Genomic DNA, 18,258 nt, shown 5'->3' with positions numbered 1-18,258 from the left:
AGTCGCCTAAGACCATCGGAAAACACATATATAATTACATATTGTTTTTGTGATTAATCACTATGCTTTAATTATGTTTAATTTGTAACAATGAAATTGGGGGTCACCACAACATGAGGAACTGCATTAAAGGGTCGCAGCATTAGGAAGGTTGAGAACCACTGGGCTGGGCTATCAATGAAAAGTTTGGAACCCAATTTCTACAATATCCAGTCAACCCCAGGAATCCTCCAAGCTGCTTTCTTGTTTTGGAAGAGGGAAAGATAGGGTTCCTCTAAGTCTTTCAGGGTGAATCAGTAGCCCATCTTTAGATATGAGATGGCCAAAGCATTTTATTGAGGTAAGCAAAATGGAATCTTATCCTTTGAGACCTTATGTACTTTATAGCTAGCTCCTGCAGTAGGTAAGTTGTGTCCATTTGAGAGTCTAGTAATGTCCTAGTACATAAATCATCTACATACTGGATTAGAGTGGAAACTCTAGGAAATTTAAATCAGCTTTTAATATCTGAGAGAAATAGGTGGGACATTCTGTATATCCCTGGGGCATTACAGTCCAATTAAACTGTTGATCTTCCAGGTGAGGTGCCAGCCTAAGACATGACTTCCCACCATAAACTGATTTTTAACTTAAAAAATTTTAATATCAGACCATTCTTTGTGGTTGCTTCAGGTCTCTGAGTTTGCAAGGCTGCCACGCAGGCCTTCCTTGAGCTAGTCAAGTTAGCATGTGGTCCTTTCTTTTTTTTCTTCTTAAAGCCAGTTATAACGTTATTAATTCTTCAGTCCTCTCAGAATCTTTTACATTACTAATCAAGTTCAAACCACAGCCACCAGAACTGAAAGCTCTAGTTCACGTTAAACAGTCAGAGACGAAGACCAGAGATACACAGGACATTGCAAAACTCACGGAGCACTAAGTGCGGGTGGTCCCTTATCGGGCTAATGAATAAACCGGCCCATTTCCAGCGTCACAGCTGAAAGGCTCCTGGAGGCCAATCCCAACCAGGCCGAGATGTGAGCGATACACTTCGACTTCAGCAACAGAAAACGGAAGTCACGGTGACAAAATCAATTTCTAATCACTGCAGAGTTTGTTCCTCCAGTTTAATCCAGTCCCAGTTTTTTCACAGGAAAAAAAATACATTTCAGGCAAATGAGACCGAATTCCAGAGAAGCATGGTTCAGTGTTTTTTTTCTTTTTTAATTTTACCTTTATCAAGGCAGGCCAAGGACAGATGCTGTACATTAAAAACATACGAATACGTCACTCGCGACATCACTTCCTCCGGGACAAGGCCTTCTTCTAGGTGCCGCTCCCCATGAAGCACAGATCGCCGCTAAATGTACAGAGAGCGTCTGCTGGCCCACGCAGCCGACTCCAATCACCAGGACATAGATTAGCGTCCATATCCCCAGGCCACCGACGCTGAAGAGCTTGCTGACGCCTTCTCTCCACTGGCCCAGGTAGAACCGATCCGCTCCGAAGCCACCGAAGGTGATGCTCACAGGAGGGCCGTGGACCACTTGTAGCCACTGGTCCAGTTGCAATACAGCATCTTGGGAAACGTCCGGTGACCCAGGCAATGCACGTGGTCCCGCAACGTGCAGTTGGCGGTGTAGCGCTGCCGAGGACAGGACCCCGTCATGCGGCTGGTGGAGTTGGAGCACTCGTAGTCGGTTTCCGGGAGCTGCCAGCAAAATCAGCAAGTCATGTTGAGGACAGAGTGCTTTGGGGATCTGAATTCCTGACCAACACAGGGAACGGAAGGTTTGACAGTGCAGTCGAAGGTGACAGGCTTCCTGTAGACACAGAAGTTCGTCCCGTACTCCACACGGTGGGCAGGGAGCCTGCTGCACAAGCCATTGCTCGGGCACTTCATCCCATAGGGCGGGATATCTGTGCTTTCTGCTGCCCTGGGAACCACTGTGAACGTGTGCGTGGCGCCCGGATCTCTTATTGCCGGAGCCAGTGGCTGCGAATGCTCTAGATCAGTGGTTCTCAAACTCTGGATCGCGATCCCTTTTGGGGTTGAACAACCCTTTCACAGGGGTCGCCTAAGACCATTGGAAAACACATATATAATTACATATTGTTTTTGTGATTAATCTCTATGCTTTCATTATGTTCAATTTGTAACAATGAAATTGGGGGTCACCACAACATGAGCAACTGTATTAAAGGGTCATGGCATTAGGAAGGTTGAGAACCACTGGTCTAGTCCCTGCCCCTTCCTCCATTATCTGGTCCTGTAAGATTTATTTACCTAAGGACTCCCATTTTACAGAGGCCACAAACCATGAACAACTACACAACCCCCAGAGGGGGTTATCAGTGCTGGTGCCAGGCCAGGTCTTTAGGTGTGGTCTCATGGCGCCCATCCCAACACACGGGCCTTTTTGCAAAGCCCACGAAAGGTCCGGAAGTGAAATCCATATCTGGGGGGCAAGGAAACCAAACGGGTATAAAGGGAAAGCTCCCTCCACATTGGTTTGCACGGGATTTGGAGAGAAACAGTCTCCCCTGAGTCATTGGACTAGTACATGCACAACATCTGAAAATAAATGGTTTCTTCCTATGTCTCCAAGTCTCCTGTGTACTTTTTCGGTCGCCTGGTAAATTCTGTAACATGACCACCAACCAGACCAAGTTCCAGCAAACTTCTGCAAGGACAGAAAAAAAGCCTCTCTTTTTCTTTGCTGTGGCCTTCCACGTTTATGAGAAGCACCTGGTAATTAAACCTCGAGATTGTTGGCTCCTTGTTCGAACTGTGGGACAAGATAAGCTACTCTCAAGCTACATTCTTGCATCCTCCTCCTACCTGCTGTTTCCACAATCAGAGATAATTCACAACAAGGAGTCTCCAGTTAGTAGAAAGTTCCCAATCCTCCTCCCCTTTCAGAGAAGCCTCTTTTGAACTCTATAACGTTTGCTCTAAGCGTGATAAGTCACCTCCTTGGGACATCTGATGGACTGTCTCCTGGAAAGCAAACAAAGTGTGACTTTTTAAGACCACCCCCCTGGTATCTGCTTAACTTCAGCACAATCTCCCTCCCAATCCCCTGCCTTGCTTGTTGCTTAGCAACAGCAATTGCTTGCTCTTTAAAAGCAGAAGCTACTCCTTGTTCCCTGCCCTGTATTGACTAGCAATACCTGGCCCTCTCCTCCCTTGGAAAGTGAAATAAATGTCCTCACTGCATCGGTTCCCTTAGTGTGAATTCTCTCATAGCTCGAATCATCAGCCAAACCTAACAATTTTCAGCTCCCAGAAGACTCCCTCATGCCCTCCCAGGTTCATTGTCCAATCTGAGGTCACCGAGGGTTCCCGTGTCACAGCTCCTTTTGGTTGCAGGAGCCCTTCCATGGTAGGAGCACCATCACTTGTTCCTTCTTTCTCCTGCTGGTGCGCACTTGTGTGGTTTCCTGTTTGGAGCTATGGGAGTGAGGCTGTCGTCAATGTCTGTGTTCATCTCTCTTGAGTTGTTCTCCAAAGTTGTGTTATTTCACGCTCCAATCTGCAAGGAATGAGAGTTCCACTGGGTCCATGTCCCCATCAGTGATGACATCGTCCCTTGTGTCCCTGCTGCTGGAGAGGATAGCAAAGAATTGTGCTTCTGTTCCCTCCTTTCTGCTCCAGCTGTGCTGTCTGCACCTTCAACTGGTTAAATCCTAGTTGACCCAGGGATACAATGGGGATGGAGGGTCGGCCAATGGGACAGGTGACCTCAGTTTACAGAAGCATCTCCAAGAAGTCAATCTTTGCAAATTCTAGTGCATGTAGACAAGGCTCAAGAGGGAACAGAGGTACAGATCTATGTGTGACCTTGGGCACCTTCTACCAACATGGGAGCTATCTGACCTTTAACGGTTCATTCAGGCTTGTCTGATACTCATTGGTTTTCTCTCTAGCACATTGCAGGGACCTGCTTGACTGCAGATAAGTTCATTGTCCCCTCTGCTCTACTTTCCAATCTACTTTTTGGACCCAGCATATCTTGCTAGTCTCTGTTTAATCATTTCCCTCAACTCGGTGCTGAAGCCAGTTAAAGGCAGTTCATTTAATGTTACCCTGACCTCCACTTCATTTGGAATAGACTTCTCTTCTGTTTTGTTTGTTTTTTTAAATCTTCACACGAGAATATTTTTCCCCCATTGATTTTCAGACAGAGTGAAAGGGAAGGAGAGGGTGTGTGAGAGAGAAACATCAATTGGTTGCCTCCTGCACACACCCCAACTGGGCCTGGGGATTGAACCTGCCCTGGAGGTACCTGCCCTTGACTGGGAATGGAACCTGTGACCCTTAGCTCCATGAGCTGATGCTCTAACCACTGAGAAAAAACATGCCAGGGCTGCTCTCCATGTTCTAAAGCACAGAAAGAAAAGGAAGAAAGGAGGAGAGAGGGAAGAGAGAAGAAAGATGTAAATTCACTGAGAGGGAACTCAGAAGCTCCCTGGGTACCACTATAATGGATATCATAACATCCATTATGAGGCTTTCTATTTGTAACACACCTTTTTCTACATGGTGATGTATTTGTAAGAGGAATAGAATTTTAAAGGAGAGAAATACTTTTTGTGAATCTAACTGTCCTCATACAGTCAGGCTGTCACTAGTGAGCCATGTGTCCTGGGACGTGTCTCTGAGCCTCAGTTTCTCTGTGTGGAAAGTGAGTATAACCTGGCCTTCCAGCACCACCACCACCCCTCCCTGTGGCCCTGTCAAGTTGCCCATTGTTTTCTGGACATTGTGACTGAGCATGCTCAGGAGACACAGCCGTACACACACGGATAGCAGCCTCATGACTCGCTGTCATGTCAGTGGCCAGACTCTGAGAACCTGGACACGAACCAAGAGGAAGGACAAGTCACTGGAGTGGGAGTATTTGTTTACCAGTCCCTGAGCCCCATCCTGGCCCCTTCTCCTCCAGCACTTTCAGTTTCTCTTTCCCTGAATCCTTGTCCTCTTGCTCCTGGCTCCTACCCGTTGAATAACTGCCATGTGACTTTGTTTTCCGTTTCTTGTAAAGTCCTTTGCAGTGAAGGGAACTGCCCGGCTGGTGTGAGAAGCAGCCGGGACCACAGAGGTGGTGGACAGATGGCCCTAATCTGCGACCAGCTTTCCGTCGTGAACCCAGTGAGTTCCCAGGCAGTGGGCACAGGCGATGGTACAGGGCTGAGCCAAGGAAGCCGCTCTGGTTCTCTGAGGAAACCAGGCTGGGGTGGCAGAGGGTGTGTGAGGGGCAGACATGCCTGATGGGACAATTCTGACACAACCTCTACCCCAGGCCGGTCTCACCTGCCTCTCAGGACCGAGGGATGATAATCACCCGCATTGGGGCATTGCATAGATGGTGGCAGAACTCCCTCTGGGCGCCCGTCCTGTCCTGGGTGCAGAGGGGAGAAGGGCACAGGTCAGCCCTGGGAGAGTGGGGCTTTGTTGGAATGAAAGGGGAGATCAGCAGGACTTCCCGGGGAGCCCAGCAGCCCGGCTTGGGCACTGACTTAGGAGATGGCCTCCCTGGTTCAGCCGTTTCCTAGCTTGGTGACCTCAGGCGAGGTGCTATTAGCTCTCTGGGCCTCCGTTTCCCCACATGTAAAATAGGGGTAATCCTTGAGCCACCTCCCAGGATTGGGGTAAGGATGCAGGTAGCATAACCAGGGTGTTTTCATTTGAAGTGTTGAGCATGGTTAGGAGTCTGGGGGCAGCAGGGAAGACCTCCTGAGGGGGGTCTGCTCCTTGGGGGGTGAGTTATCAGGGGCAGGTCCAGGGTGTGTGAAGGGGGGCTCTCTGGGGAGTGAGAGAGGAGGGGGCTGCCCTGCAGTGTGGGAGGCAAAGGGCTGCCTTTCCCACCTTTTGGCCACATGTGTGGGCCTGTCTGGGTGGCTGTGTTTAAACCCTCTGAGCTTTATTATCCCCACGCCATCCGTGGGAACCTGAGGTTCAGAGGCGTCGAGGCCACTTCCCAGGTGTCTCCAGATGGTCGAGGAGGAGGGTGCCTTCATTTACCCCAGAAGGGGAGGCGCCCACAGGGAGAGCAGTAATGGGGGAAGGCAGGCAGGTGGCAGCCCCAGGCCCAGGAGGTCACTGTGCCTTGGACCGGCCCGTGGAAGCCTCTCCCGGCCTCAGCAAACAGTTTCCCTGAGAGCCGGGGAGGTGGAGTGATAGGGCCCTTCCTGGGTGGGGTGTGGGGTAGGCGGGTGGCCTCAGGGTGAGAGCGTGTCCCCTTAGGCCCATTGTAAAATGGGAGGTCCCAGCCTCCTTCCAGGCACTCCATTTTCTTATCTTGGTGACTGGTTTTTAGTTTTCAGACCTTGGATTCAAATGCCAGCTCTTTCAAATTAGAATGAAAATCCTGCTTGGGTGGCAGAGAGTTCAAACAGGGCCTGGGAGTACAAACAGGAAGGGGGTGGGTGTAGCCGCCAGAGGTGGGAGGAGAGCCCTTCCACCCCACATGGTCACCCTCTCCCAGGTGACCCAGTGATTTCCATCCATCAGCATTCACCTCCCTCTTCCTCCAACGTGTGCCAGGAAGAGCCTCTGGCCTGGCTGTTCTGAGGTGTTCCAGGGCGTAGGGCTCCCTTTTCTGCATACCGTAGGGGAAAGAGAGGGTGAACCCGTTCCTTCAAATGGAGGAGCCTCGGGGATTGAGAAAATGAAAGACCGACACAAAATAGAAAGTACAGCTGGGCCTGGGTGCCCACATCTGGGTGGGCCTTCGACATCATTAGATTCATCCCCTTAACCCTGGGCAGCAGAGTCAAACTGGGTGGCACCCAATCTTTTGACTTGTCACGCCCCTCAAGGGAGTGGCTTTGCAGGCTCCCTGGGTCCAGCTGACTTAAATTAAAAGGAGTGTATTCTAATCGCCCTCAATATGGAGGACCAGCTGAACACCATGAGGTTCTGCTCGGGGGGCCTCGGCCCCATTCCTTGCCAAGCCCCGCCGGCCTCATCAGGTCCAGCCTCCTCAGAGGCCAGGGCGGAAGCTGGAACCACACGCAGGACAGGACTCGCTGTTTGGCGGGGGAAGCCCTCAGGGAGCCAGGAGTCAGGATGTCTGTGCTTCATCCTGAGAAGCAGCCTGTGTGGGGCTTCACAGCGTGGGTGCTGGACCCACACCCACCCTATTACTGACCGGCTGGGTGGCTTTGGGCAAGTTACCAGACCTTCTGTGCTCAGTCTCCCCATCTGTAGGGGTGGCCCTGATAATGGCCAGGGCTGTTGCCAGGACAACTAGGAACAGCCAGGGAAATGGGCCCAGAAGCACCTCAGAACCCCTGGGGCAGCAGCCTCTTTGCCTGGAAGGCTCCCGCTGGCCCTGCAGTGAGCCCCCTGTGCCAGCTGTGGCTGGGTGCCCGCTGGGGACACTGTGCCTCCAGAAGGAGGCTGTGCATCCTGTGGCCTGGGGGCCTGGCTCTGCTGTCTGAGCCTCCAGAGAGGAAGAGGGGGGAAGAGTCCTCAGCCTCCAGGCCTGGCCAGGAGCTGAGAGCAAGCTCTGACCCACAGAGGGGTTAATCCATCTAAATTAATTCATTCGTCCAGGTAAGAGCTGAGAGGATGCTGTCCCTTTAGATGAGAGAGATGGTGTCTACTTTGTCATGGTCTCTGCCACTCCCTATTGCCCCTACCTGACACTCTCCCTCCTACACATCACCTGCCTGGCTCCTATAAGCATTTCAGTTCTGTAGGGAGCTGGCTTAAAGGAGAAGTTAGAGACTATGTTAACTACTAGAGAAATGTGAAGATTGACTAGGAGCTAGAAGTTATCTCCTAGGTTAATGCAGGTTAAGAGCACATTAGATGAAAGGCATCCGGAAGGTTAGCTTAAAAGTCATGAAGAAACCAATTTTGGAATTTTGCTTAGAGAGACCAAGGGGGAAGGAGGTGGTAGAGACACCGACTATGTGCCAGTCTCTTCCCCAGCCCTTTTCTCACTAACTCATTGATCTTACGCAGAAGGTTAGATGTACCCCTATGGTACAGATGAGGAAACTGAGGCAAAAGAGGTGACATAAGCTCCCTGAGGTCACCCAGGAAATGAGCAGCAGAATTAGGCTCCAAACCTGGATGATGCCTGGCTCTAAAACGATGCAAGCCTCACCATAACCATTGTCCTTTCAAGTGGCCCGGGAAGGGATTTGACAAAACGGGCTCTATGGGGCCAAGGAGGAGTGCAGACACCTCACTAGGGCCTCGGAGGTTGCCTAGGGCCTGGGGAGGGACTGGGGAGCAGGAGCAGGAGAGGATACAGAGCATCCAGGTGCTACCTGAGGTGGCTGGGAGGACAAAGGTCATGGTCACACTGTTCTGTGGCGGGGTGGGCAGGAGGATGCCTTCTTCTTAGCCTTTTCAGGGAGCAGAAGGTTTATCCTTTAGAATAGGCTGGTGGCCTCTTTGGTCCCTTGGGTTTCTGAGTTTTCAACCAGGGCCCTGGTTCCTTTGCTAAGAGCCTGGGCTATGGTCCCGCAGCCTCTCTCTCTACCCTGGTTTCTTCCCCTCTCAGGGTCATGTTCATGCTACTTCCTCCTCTTGAAAGCTGCTCCTTCCCCTTAAGAGAGGTCAGCTCTGGGTTACATTGTCTCAGAGCCTGGTGGTCTCCTTATCAGTCTCAGAATGAAGGTGTAACTCCACGGATTCAGGTCCACTTCCTCACAAGTGGGAAGTTCCATGACACTGAGACTCCATATGCCCAATTTACAGCTGAATCCAGCCCCTGGGACATTGCCCGACACACCATGCTGGCCATTAGCAAGTGCCAGAGGAAACAGACAGAAGGAGCAGGACCCTAACTGACTGCCTTCTTCTCCCTGCAGGTGGTCCCCTTGTCTAGGGCCACACCAGAGGGCCTCCAGTATGGACATCAGATCATTGTCAAAGGGATGTTTCTTCCGTCCTGTGGAAGCAGGTACCTGGAAGTGTTGTTTCTCTCCAGCCTTGACCCTTAGTGAAATGTCAACTGTCTGCTCAGGGTGGTTCACTCTCCAACCCGCCTGGCTCAGGGGATGCTGGATGTTTAGGGCCTGGCCCTGCCAACACTGCATGGAACCCCTGCCCTCTGCCAAGAGAATCTCGACACCATGAACAGAGATTCCCCATAAACACTGGGAGCTCCTAGTCTAAGGCCAGCCCCAGGGCCGATCATGGGCAAGGATTGAATTTTGCTCAGGAAGACCCAGAGATGCAAAAATGATGCCTCCTTTATTTCCCATAACGGCTTTCATTCACATCGAAGCCCTCATTTGACTGATGTGGAAATCTATTTTTATCTCTATATTTCTTAATTTAAAATCTTTATTGTTTACAGTATTACACATGTCTTCTTTCCCCCCCAGTGACCTCTCCCTAGTCGCCCCCAACCCCCTGCACATGCCCTCACCCCCCTACTGTCTGTGTCCATTGGTTATGCTTATATGCATACATACAAGTCTTTTGGTTGATCTCTTACACCCCTCCCACTTCCTCCACTGTGTTCCCTTTGAGATTTTACGGTCTGATCAATGCTTCTATGTCTCTGGATCTATTTTTGTTCATCCATTTATGTTGTTCATTATATTCCACAAATGCGTGAGATCATGTGATACTTATATTTCTCCAACTGGCTTTTTGCTTAGCATAATGCTCTCCAGGTCCACCCATGCTGTTGCCAATGGTAAGAGTTCTTTCTTTTTTACAGCAGCGTAGTATTCCATTGTGTAGATGTACCACTGTTTTCTAATCCACTCTTCTGCTAACGGGCACTTAGGCTGTTTCCAAATTTTAGCTATTGTAAATTGTGCTGCTAGGAACATAGAGGTGCATATATCCATTCTGATTGGTGTTTCTAGTTTCTTGGGATATATTCCTAGAAGTGGGATTACTGGGTCAAATGGGAGTTCCATTTTTAATGTTTTGAGGAAACTCCATATTTTTTTTCCACTGTGGCTGCACCAGTTTGCATTTCCACCAGCTGCGCACAAGGGTTCCTTTTTCTCCGCATCCTCATGTGGAGATACATGTCAGATGGGCTTCAGAAATACCAGCACTTGTCCTTTGTTGATTTGTTGATAGCCATTCTGACAGGTGTGAGATGGTATCTCATTGTCATTTTGATTTGCATCTTCCTGATGATTAGTGACTTTGAGCATGTTTTCATATGTCTCGGCCTTCTGTATGTCCACTTTGGAAAAGTATCTATTTAAGTCCTTTGCCCATTTTTTGATTGAATTGTTTATCTTTCTTTTATTAAGTTGTATGAGTTCCCTATAAATTTTGGAGATTAAACCCTTATCGGATATAACATTGGCAAATATGTTCTCCCATGCAGTGGGCTCTCTTGTTTTGTTGATGATTTCTTTTGCTGTACAGAAGCTTTTTCTTTTGATGTAGTCCCATTTGTTTATTAAAAAATGTTTTTGTTGAGAGTCACGCTGGAAAGGGAAAAATGCAATAATTACACAAAAAACACTAAGTGCAAATTAGGTAAACACAAAGGAAGGCAGCACAGTGGGATGGGTACAACTTGCCACCCAGGTTGTATGCAAGTTGCCAGGCACACATGGAAGTCAGAGGCCCCGGGCCCTCCTGTCCCTACCTTTCTCAATAAACCAGAACACTGTCTGATTTCCGTCCACCTAGGTTTGAGGTGAACTTTCAGACGGGCTTAAGTGACAAAGACATTGCCTTCCACTTCAACCCTCGGTTTGAAGATGGCGGGTATGTGGTCTGTAACACCAAGAGGAACGGACGCTGGGAGCAGGAAGAGAAGATGAAGATAAATCCCTTCCAGATGGGAATTCCTTTTGAGATCAGCTTCCTGGTGGAGAACTCTGGATTCCAGGTGAGCAGGATTCTCCTTCCTCCCTCCCGCTGCCCATCCCCCTGCCCCATCGGGCCTGGAGAAAAGCCTTTAATAATTACCCAGGCAATGCCATTATTTACAGAAAACAGGACCTTACACACCTTCACCTGCACCTATAGAGCATCTGTTGCTTCTGTTATAGGAAATAAGAGCTAGGTAAGTCCCCACCTGCTCTTTGGCCTCGGGTCCCAGGTGACTTCCATCCTCTGCTGCTGCCTTGTCGGCTCCAGGTCCTTGACAGCATTTGTTTTCGGTGATGCTGTGGCAGCCCTTCTGCAGGCCCAGGGGCGGCTCAGGGCTGCATGGTGTGGTCATTGCTCTTGCAGGCAGAGCAGTGCTGCTGGGCCCGGGGAGAGGGATGGCTGTGTCTGTGCTTCTCTGTGTGAACGGGATGCTCCCAGGCCTCAGTGTGCACCCTGAGGTGCCCTCTCCTCTGCTCCCATGAGCACTTTATGAGCATTTAAATGCGAATATTGAAATGGCATCGCAGGTGAGCTGAGAAAGACAAACCTAGAGCAATAAACAAGCAAGAACTCAGAAGCCAAAACTAGAGCCAAGTGGTGTCTGGGTTTGGCTGCCCTTTGGATCACATGTGTGTTCCTGTACCTGGAGCAGCTCTGAAGGCTGGGCCCCACCTATAGGGGATGGAGGTGAAAACCAAACAGGCCTTAATTTCTAGAAGCAGGGGTCCTAGTGCTCAGGTGTGCTCCCCGCCATGGTCTGGGATCCCACTCTTGTAATATGCGCTCCTGTCGACAGGTGATGGTGAATGGAAACTTCTTTATGAACTACATACACCGCGTGCCCTTCCACCGCGTGGACACCATCTCCTTCATCGGTGGTTTAGAGGTGACACAGATCAGCATCGAGGTCAGATTGTCCATCTGGCACTTGTCCCACCGTCTGGGTTCAGGGGCAAGTCTAGCTATGCCTAGGCCTGCTGGGTGGGTCCAAAAGTTCCAGTCAATCTCTCACTCGGGTGACTCTAGGGACACTCCTCTGGCTCCCCCATCCCACTCTTCCTGTGTCACTGTCTCTGTCCAGAGCACCTGCCTCAGCCTGACTCCCTCCCCTCTTATCTGTCACTCTGTACTCCCACCCTGGTTAGGAGGCCATGTGGTCCCAGAAAGAACCAGCTTGGGAATCACACCAAATCTAGCTCAGATCCCAGCTCTGCCATTGTCATCAGCTGTGGGATCTCACACAAGTGAGTCTGCCTCTCCCAGCCTCAGTTTCCTCATCTGTGCAAGGGGCATAGCCACAGCCTCCCCAGGAGGTATGTGTGGGCTCAATGAGGTGATACCTGTCAGAGGTCACGAAATGGCCCCAATGGGCCCACACCGCGGTCTGCTGGACCCTCTCTTTTTTTCCCATTTTTGAATGTGTTGCCAACATCTACAAGGTCAGGAGCAGGTTTGCATTGTGGAGCTGATGCTGGTGATGGCTGCACAACAGTGTGAAGGCACTGAATGAGCCCTCGGCTGTACACTCTGAAATGGTGAAGGTGGTAAATTTTATGTGTATTTACCAAAAATTTTCCAGGTCAGGTGATATCACATGGAAACCTGAATGTCTGGCTTTTTGTGAAAACTGGGAAGATTGGGGTATGCCTGGCCCACATTCCCACAGGGCCCAGGCGCCTGGAGTAGAGATGTTATTTCCACTTTCAGTATTTGAGTGTGCTCCTGAGATGGGTAAAGCACACAGTAGGCCTACAACAAATATGAGCTCCTCTCTCTTTGGTCCCATCTGTTACTCTCTCCCTCTCACCTACTCTGACCCTGCCTGCCTGGCTATCTTCCTCTTGTCCAGGCCCCTGCCTTTCCACTCTTCCTTGGCTCATTAAAGCTTTTCTTCACTTCCTGTCACCTTTTGTTTTTTTAAAAAAATATTTTATTGATTTTTTTACAGAGAGGAAGGAAGAGGGACAGAGAGCCAGAAACATCGATGAGAGAGAAACAACAATCAGCTGCCTCCTGCACACCCCACACTGGGGATGTGCCAGCAACCAAGGCACATGCCTCTGACTGGAACCGAACCTGGGACCCTCCAGTCCCCAGGCCGACACTCTATCCACCTAGACAAACCGGCTACGATCCCTTTTTTTTAAACAGGACACCCGTGCAGTCTCTTTCCAGAGGATGATCTCTGAGGTGCAATCCAACCCCAATCCCTGTGGCTCACCTGAGTCCAAAGAGCAGAAACCAAAAGTGAATTGAACACGGACACCTGGGAGCTGAGCAGTCAGCAGGAAGGACAGGGGTCTGAGAGAGGCTACTTCCAGCCAGCAGGCAGCCAGGGCGTCTAAGCCCCATCATGCCCACCCACGGTTCTCTATCTCCATCCACAGGCACCCAGGCCTGGGACCTGGGACCTGTCCTTGGTCCTTCCCTCCCCTCCTTAATGTCCCCCCAGTGCACCAACGCCTCTCCTTCCTGAAGCCACTGCCTTGGTCCAGGCCAACCTCCCCTCCCCCCTCTCTCCCCTCATACCCACCCACTGCCACAGTGACCTTCCCATAAGCAAATCCTATCTCATTCTCTTCATGCTTAAATCTCTTCAAGGCCCCGGGCTCAAATAAAGCTCCAACTCCCCAGCTGGATGTGCAGAATTCTCCCCAGGCTTGCCCAGCCCACCTCCCAGCCTCCAACCTCACCCATCAGCCTCCACTGCTCACTCTGGGCTGCTTCTGGCCACCATGCTTTTGCAGCTGCTGTCCTGTTGCAAAAAGTATCCTTTGCCACCTTACACAGTCAACCCCTAACTGCCCTTCAATGCCCTGCTTCAATGTGGCTCCTCAGGGGCATCTTCCCTGCCTGCAAGGTTGCTGGATGCCCCACCCCCTCCCTGACCTGATAGACTTTTTAGGGCTCTGTGCATGCCAGGCACCATGTCCGGTTGTAACTGTACTTACATGTCTGTCTCCGTCATTCCACTCTCTCTTTCCCACAAACCATAAGCTTGGAAAACTGACTTGTCCCTTTCTGTATCCCCAGCACTTAGCAGGGAATAGAACAGAGGCCAACCCAAGCTGGGAGCCAGATTTTGCCAGACACCACCGAGCCCCTGGCTGAGTGTCTTCCTGGTCCCCCCTGAGAGAAGGAAACATGGCTCAGTCCCTTCAGCAGCCTTCCCCGGGGAACATGTGTGTCCTTCACTCACTGCCATGCCCTTGACCCTTAGCCCCACCTCATGGGCTTTGTCATCCAGGTGCCCAATCATTATTGCCCAAAATCTCATGAACATGATGGCCCCAGAGCAAAATTCAAAGACTTTAAGACAGGCTGTGCTCAGGCTTCCAGGAAAGGGCCAGCACTAAGATGAGAAACGCACTCAGAGGCCCACAGCAAACATGAGCTCCTCTCTCTTTGGCCCTCATCTCTGTTATTTTCTCCCTCTTGCCTACTCTGTCTGTCCCTGCCCAGCTGGCTTCCTCCCTCTTGTCCGGGCCCCTGCCTTTCCATTCTTCCTTGGCTCATCAAAGCTTCTCTTCACCCCATAGCACCTTTTGTTTTAACGGGACACTGGTGATGTCCCTGTGGTGCAAAATGGTCAGACAGCTTGTGACCTACTGGAGCGCAAGGAGCAGAAAGCAAAAATGAGTTAAACGTGGAGAACATGGGAGGCTGAGCAGTCAGCAGGAAGGACAGAAGGTCTGAGAGAGAGGCTAGTTGCAGCGAAAAGACAGTGATGACCTACAGGCCCCTGCATGCCCACCCAAGGTTCCCTATCTCCATCCACCAGGCACCCAGGTGCCACAACCTTTTGCAGTGAGGATTCAGGATCTGGTGAAGGGGCTACACATAAATGGATAGACTAGACAAGAAATATAAATTTAGAATGCATGGGGGAATGACGTGGAAACCTACTCTCTAGTGGCGTGGCTCCCTGAATCTCTGGACAAATAGTTTTTCATTTACTAGAATATACATTTTACCCTTAGCAAAGCTAACAGACATCAATGGTAAGGTTTGGTAAACAATAAAAGGATTATGTGCTTAGAGGATTGCCTTCAGCCATTCAGCAAACAGCAGGTAATAAATAATATGCTGATTCTCAGCCCTTGCTGAATATCAAAGTCCATCAACCTTCTGAGAGACTTCTGGCATTTATATGTTAACTACTTTTTGATCTTTGCCTCCAGCACCCAGGCCCCTGATCTGGGAGGCATCCTCCATTCTTCCCTCCGTTCCTTAATATCCCTCCAGTGCACCAAGGCCTCTCCTTCCTGAAGGCACTGCCTTGTATTAGGCTACCTGACTCCTCACCCCTCACTCCCTCAAACTGACCCACTGCCACAGTGACCTTTCCAAAAGCAAATCTAGTGGCATCTACTCCCTCCTTAAAAACCCTAAAGGCCCCGGGCTCAATAGAGCTCCAGTCCCCCAGCTGGAGGAGCAGAATCCTCTCCAATCTTGCCCAGCCCACCTGCCGGCCTCCCACCTCACCCACGAAGACACTCCATCAGCCTCCACTGCTCACTGCAGGCTCCTTCCGGCCACCACGCTTTGGCATCTGCTGTCATGGTGCCCAAAGTATCCTTTGCCACCTCACCCAGCCAACCTCTAACTGCCCTTCAATACCCTGCTTCAATGTGGCTCCTCAGGGGCATCTTCCCTGCCTGGCAGGTTGCTGGATGCCCCACCCCCTCCCTGACCTGATGGACATTTCACAACTTTATGCACGCCAGGAATCATGTCCTGTTATAACTGTATTTACATGTCTGTCTCTGTCACTCCACTTGTCCTTGCCCAAACCCGTGACTTGGGATTGTGACTTGTCCCTCTGTGCATCCCCAGCACTTTGCACAGTGCCTGGAGTGCAGTAGGGACTGGGTCAATGAATGACAGATGTGGTTTGCACAGTCAGTAGCAGAGCAGACCAGTCAGGGCAAGAAGACCAGTCTGCTGGGCGGGGAGGGGCCTCGGGCAGGAAAAGGAGCAGGGCCTGGCCCTTCCTTGGCCACTTGAGCAGTGGGGGCAAGGCCAAGGGCATGTCCCTACCCAGCTTCCTGTGGCCCATCACGGTGCATGGTGGGCCCCTGCCACCTGCCACACTGACTTTAGGATGGAGGAGCTCCAGGGGGCCTTTGCATGGCAGCCCGACTTTGGCCCTGGCTCTGGGTGGACGGGGTATGCTGATACAACCAGACACAATGGGTACCATTTTGTATTTGATCGCTTACTACCTGGACAGGCTTGGGCAAGGTGCTTAACCTCGCTGAGCCTGTTCTCTCACTGAGCAAAACTGAAGCTAAGGATGCCTCCCTCATAAAGCACTGAAGCCAGAGCTTGGCACACAGTAGGCCTCACTAAATACTAGTTTTCACCCTCCTGGTGAAATAGGACACGGCAATTAATGGTTTTGCCTCTGGGAGCTGAGGTGAGCTGTATGTTCTATGTCAGACACATCCTTCTCGCTCTCCAGAGGAGCCGGCGGGATGTCCCCTCTCCTCCACCCGCCCCCTCCCTGTTCTTAACCATAGTTGCCTGGGATGGGGGGTGAGCATCTGGGCACCACGGGCTCAGGGAGGCTTGCTTGGGAGCAGGAAGGAAGGAAGCGTGAGTCTGGGTGGCATTTCTTACCACCGTTTTGGCTGTCATCTCCCCATCAAGTGGCACCAATATTAACCAGCATTTTTATTTTTCGTTCCCTTCAGCCTCCAAGTTGCTTGCAGGCCATTGCAGCTCCCATTGTAAGTCTCTTGCTCTTTCTTTGGAAGCTCTTCACTTTGGTTCTTCCTGTGGGTTAAAAGGAGGAGGCAGGGCCAGGCATCGGGCCTCTGACACAGGGCGACTGGCGCAGCTGAGGCCAGACCCCTGGGCACCCTCCTCACGGTCTTGGTTGTGGGGGAGGGTTTGGGGGAGCAGGGGTGGTTGGCTGGGCTGATGAATTGGAAACAAGCTGAATTGTCCAAGCCCCTGCCATTCTGTGGACACAACTGCCTGCAGTTACTTCCTCCTTCAAAGTGAAACTACGCTAGAGAAATTCCCCTGAGAAGGAAGACGAGCTAACAGTCCACAAATGAAGCCATTCCTCTCCAGAGGGGACTTTTGCCCCTACCTCACCCCCTTAAGAGGAGAAACACCTCTACCCTGCAATGTTCAGAGTCTGGTCTGGGCTACTGAGAGGGTTCCCCACTGGCAGCTGCTGGGAGGGTGTGTTAAGTGGTGCCCTCTGGTGGCAGATGGCAGTCTTCACGCTGGTGAGAGCAGGTTAAAAACCTCAATTCTTTCTTCCAGGTGCAAAAGGTCATCCCTGGACACATGTGCCCTGTAAGTCTGCAAGCTCCAGTCAGAGCACAACCTCACTCCCTCCTGCTGGTACAAGTCAGTCGGGAGCCCTGGAGTTAGTGGAGCTGCCTGTGCAGGGGCTGAGGGCAGGTGGCCATGATGGGGTCTGGGACGATGGCAGGACGTTGCACCAAAGCTGACAGGAGAGGGAAGGCAAATGGAAGAATTCAGGGGCTCTAGTCCCAGAGGCGGGATGAAAGAAGTTTAGAAAGGAGGATGGAGACATCTGGGGTTGGAACCTCCACTCAGGAGACATGTACGTCAAAGTCCCTTTGAGACAGCAGCAATTCTGGATCAGGCTGGCTTTACCCAAGACGACCGAGAGGCAGAACCCTTGGGACCAGCTGGAAAACTGGTCCTCTGTTACTGAGAGGTAGTGCAGTGGCCCCAGCATCTGGACCTGAGGCCGTGCATCCTCATGTCCCAGGGATATCACTGCTGGTCACAGATTTAAGCTGCTGCTTCTCTCCCTCCTGCTGGTACAAGTCAGCTGGGAGCCCTGGAGTTAGTGGAGCTGCCTGTGGAGGGGCTGAGGGCAGGTGGCCATGATGGGGTCTGGGACGATGGCAGGAAGTTGCACCCAGGCTGACAGGAGAGGGAAGGCGAATGGGAGAATCCAGGGGCGGAACCCTCACACTGGAGCATCCCCTCTAGAGTCATGGGGGCCTGGGTGCGGGCACCATCCCACACTAAATTCCTGATCTCTTTTCAACAGAATCCTTAATCCCGCCCCCCCCGCCCCCCACCTCCATGGCGGCCACCATCTTGAAACAGCAAAGGCCAACCTTTTCCTTTGAATTAGCCAATTGAGAAAGATGTAAGCCTGTGCTCCAATCAAGAGCAAGGGATAGGTCATGTGCATCGGGGATTATAAAGCCAAGTAGGTGTGTGCAAGGGATTCCAGACCATGTGTGCGCACTCTTCTCGTTGAAGTAAAGATGTTTGCCTTGCTGCCTGGCTCCCGAGTATGTTTTGTGTTCTATGAGGACCTCTGAATTGGGGGCTTTGTCTTCTTTCTAACAGGTATAAATACTAATACAGTAGAAGCTCGATTCTCAAACTTAAATCATTCTGGAAGGCTGTTGGAATAGCGATTTATTAACAAACCAAATCCATTTTCCCATTAG

The 18,258-nt window shown here is 51.1% G+C and overlaps 1 protein-coding gene and 1 pseudogene across 1 annotated transcript; one reads left to right on the top strand and one right to left on the bottom strand.

Annotated features, from left to right (window-relative positions):
* Positions 1-933: 933 nt before the first annotated feature.
* Positions 934-3,845, bottom strand: LOC138995002 (TM2 domain-containing protein 3 pseudogene; annotated as a pseudogene).
* Positions 3,846-4,963: 1,118 nt separating this feature from the next.
* On the top strand, positions 4,964-18,083 carry LOC138993768 (galectin-9B-like). Its single transcript, XM_070393113.1, has 7 exons — positions 4,964-5,134; positions 8,815-8,906; positions 10,616-10,817; positions 11,598-11,708; positions 16,498-16,533; positions 17,081-17,113; positions 17,847-18,083. Exons 1-7 carry the CDS (start codon positions 5,096-5,098, stop codon positions 17,853-17,855), a joined length of 522 nt encoding a protein of 173 aa, XP_070249214.1. The 5' UTR covers positions 4,964-5,095; the 3' UTR covers positions 17,856-18,083.
* Positions 18,084-18,258: the final 175 nt, after the last annotated feature.

This window comes from Myotis yumanensis, unplaced genomic scaffold, assembly GCF_028538775.1.
Source record: "Myotis yumanensis isolate MYYU_CA2020_CCGP unplaced genomic scaffold, mMyoYum1.0.hap1 SCAF_16, whole genome shotgun sequence".
NCBI classification, from domain to species: Eukaryota; Metazoa; Chordata; class Mammalia; order Chiroptera; family Vespertilionidae; genus Myotis; species Myotis yumanensis.
The sequence above is the reverse complement of the archived record's forward strand: the minus strand, read 5'-3'. Positions and strand labels throughout refer to the sequence as shown.